The sequence below is a fragment of the Olea europaea genome, unplaced genomic scaffold (assembly GCF_002742605.1).
Source record: "Olea europaea var. sylvestris unplaced genomic scaffold, O_europaea_v1 scaffold2471, whole genome shotgun sequence".
Lineage (NCBI taxonomy): Eukaryota > Viridiplantae > Streptophyta > Magnoliopsida > Lamiales > Oleaceae > Olea > Olea europaea.
The window spans coordinates 68434-71152 of record NW_019242924.1 but is presented as its reverse complement, the minus strand read 5'-3'; the positions used below and the strand labels follow the sequence as shown (position 1 = coordinate 71152).

At 35.8% G+C, this 2719-nt stretch overlaps 1 protein-coding gene across 1 annotated transcript in view; it reads left to right on the top strand.

The window, feature by feature from the left end:
- LOC111382319 (transcription initiation factor TFIID subunit 1) overlaps nt 1–1653 on the top strand; it is a 26593-nt gene extending 24940 nt beyond the window's left edge. The window contains exons 18-19 of the mRNA XM_023006255.1: nt 29–360; nt 843–1653. Of these exons, the coding sequence (XP_022862023.1) occupies nt 29–360; nt 843–1205 (695 nt within the window). The 3' untranslated portion in view covers nt 1206–1653. The remainder of the gene's footprint in view (nt 1–28; nt 361–842) is intronic.
- The last annotated feature ends 1066 nt before the right edge of the window (nt 1654–2719 follow it).

Sequence of the window (2719 nt, the reverse complement as noted above, 5' to 3'; positions counted from 1 at the left end):
CGGTGGGAAGAAGAAGAGAAAAGGATAACTGCAGAAAGGCACAAAGAAGAAAGAGCCAGAAGGGCGTACGAGGAAAAAATGACAATGTTTGAAGAGAGAGAGAAGTTAGACGAGTTAAGAAGGTATCAAGAAGCCATAAGAAGAGAGCGAGAAGAAGAAGAAAGGCAGAAGGCAAAGTCAAAGAAAAAAAAGAAGAAAAAGCCTGAGATAAGGGATAATTACGTAGATGACCTTCCTCCTAGAAGAAATGATAGAAGAATACCCGAAAGAGAGAGAATGGGGTGGAGGCGGCCTGCTGTCGAGTCTGGAAGGTACACTTCTGAGAGTGCCCCACCTGCTAAGCGGCGACGAGGAGGGGAGGTAATTGATGTTTACAGTGTCTTTCTTCATGTTTTGTGCAACTGCAACTTTCAACAGTAATCCTTTCCAAGACCCAAATATAAGCACCATCTGTTATATTATGTTTGCTATTTCTACTACTACAGTTTCTGAATGGCTTGAGTCTAGCGTTCACATTTTGCTCTTAATGAAGTAAAACCGGGAAGGATTAATTTCTGATTGAAAACCCATTGCATGCATGTTATTCCAAAGTACAGTATATACTCAAGTCTCATTTCCTTGTAAGAACTTAAGAAGGCTCAATTTGGTAATGTGAGCCTGTGGCTAAGAATTGTTTTCTCCTAACTTATCAACTAAAAAGGGAATGAGTTCAGTCAGACTATTAGAGGATAGTAGAACAATGACAAGTGGACGCAAGTTGAATTTAATATCCTTTTCAGTCAGCAAACTTGTTGGCACTCGTTGATTTTTTCCTCTTTCCTTTTTTTTCGCTTCTTCTGCAGGTTGGTTTGTCAAACATATTGGAAAGCATTGTGGAAACTCTTAAAGACAGGAAAGATCTTTCCTACCTCTTTCAAAAGCCAGTGTCGAAGAAGGAAGCTCCCGACTATTTGGATTTCGTTGAACACCCTATGGATTTGTCCACGATGAGGGATAAAGCAAGAAGGTTAATCTACAAGAACCGTGAGGAGTTCAGGCATGACATGTATCAGATTGCGTACAACGCTCACCTGTACAATGACCGGCGGAACCCAGGTATTCCTCCCCTTGCAGATCAACTGCTGGAGCTCTGTGACAACTTGTTAGATGTTAAAGACGAAGAATTAACAGAAGCTGAAGCTGGCATCGAGTATGTAGACAATTAGGTAAAATGTACTTCTGGTTACCATCGAGCCCCAAGTTTGAGAGCTTTTCCCCTTCACCTTACTTGGTATCCCATGGGGTTGGTACTTATTGGTTCCAATCAAAGTTGTCCCTCGGCAGATCAAGTTCTGGAATGGCTACATCAGTATGGTGCAGACTTCACAAAATCTGAAGCCAGCATTGAATATGTAGACTAGACAATTAGGTAAAATTTAGGTTCTTCCGGACCCATGATATTTTTGATAGCGTTTTACCCTTTACTTATTTGGGTTCCCATGGGTTCGGTACTTAAAGATTAATGTGAAGATCTCACTTTTACAGTATAGCCATCACATATTGTAGCATATTTGTATACATGCAAGTTCTGTATTTATGAGGCGACAAAAATGTAAAGAAATTTGTATATTGCACAAGAATGAGTAATGTTTTAGGAAAGAGGGTGATGCTACATATACGCTTTGGGTGTATGCGGGCCCCTTTCATGTGATGGGGGTATAATGATTATGTACTTCGAAAGTGTACAAGTAGAATTATTCTAAGAAAAAAGGCGCAAGCTAAAATCTACTTCTAGAATTGAGAACCATTTGGTTCGGGTTCGGGTATATCTATGAGAGTTGAATTCTGATATCAGTTGGGTACAAATGTGCCACTAGAACCAATAATATATTGTTTTAATTTATATATTTCCTAATCATGCGTAGGGCATTTTGCATAAATAGGGAAAAAATTNTCAATAATCGCGCAATAAAAGTAAATCACTACAAAAATAATAATTCAAACTATGTGTTACGTTCCTTTTAATATTAACATGACTACAAAACAAGTAGACATGAGTTCCATCAAAATATAACGTTTAAGGTCCGTTATTGACATAAACCTATAGCTTAAGAAGTGCTGAAATTTTTCAACATCGCGTGGATCTTGATAAATGATACGTTTTGCATACTTTATGATGAAAATGCCACAATCCGAACTGTACAGAACATATAAAAAGTTCAATAGCCAAAAAAAAAAGGGTCAAAAACTTTTATGAGAGAAGAAAATCCCATTCGTACAATAAAAAAAAAAAAAGAAAGAAAGTCGGGGACTTATAATAAGTGTGTGATATTTCTATGGCTGTATAAAATCGGATTTTTCTTTTACACGGCCCAGCTATTGTGCTCGACCTAATTTTCCCCATATGTTTTTATATTTTTTAATATCAAATAATTATTTTATGAATTTGCTTTCTTTCTATATTTATTTTTATTAGTAATCAACAATTAAATTTAAATATCTTTTCATATACTTTATAGTATTACTGACTGCTAATTCATTTATTTTTAATTTTATATTAATCATAGCGGTATTTTTTTTTATTAATATTATTGTTCATAATATTCGATTTTTAATAATTTACTACTTTTTTGCCCGTATAAAGCAAGACTATGTTATTTTAAAGATATTGTTAGCGTGTCGAAAATTACATTATGGATGACACATCCGCACAATTAAATAGCAATCCATTCAAAATTCG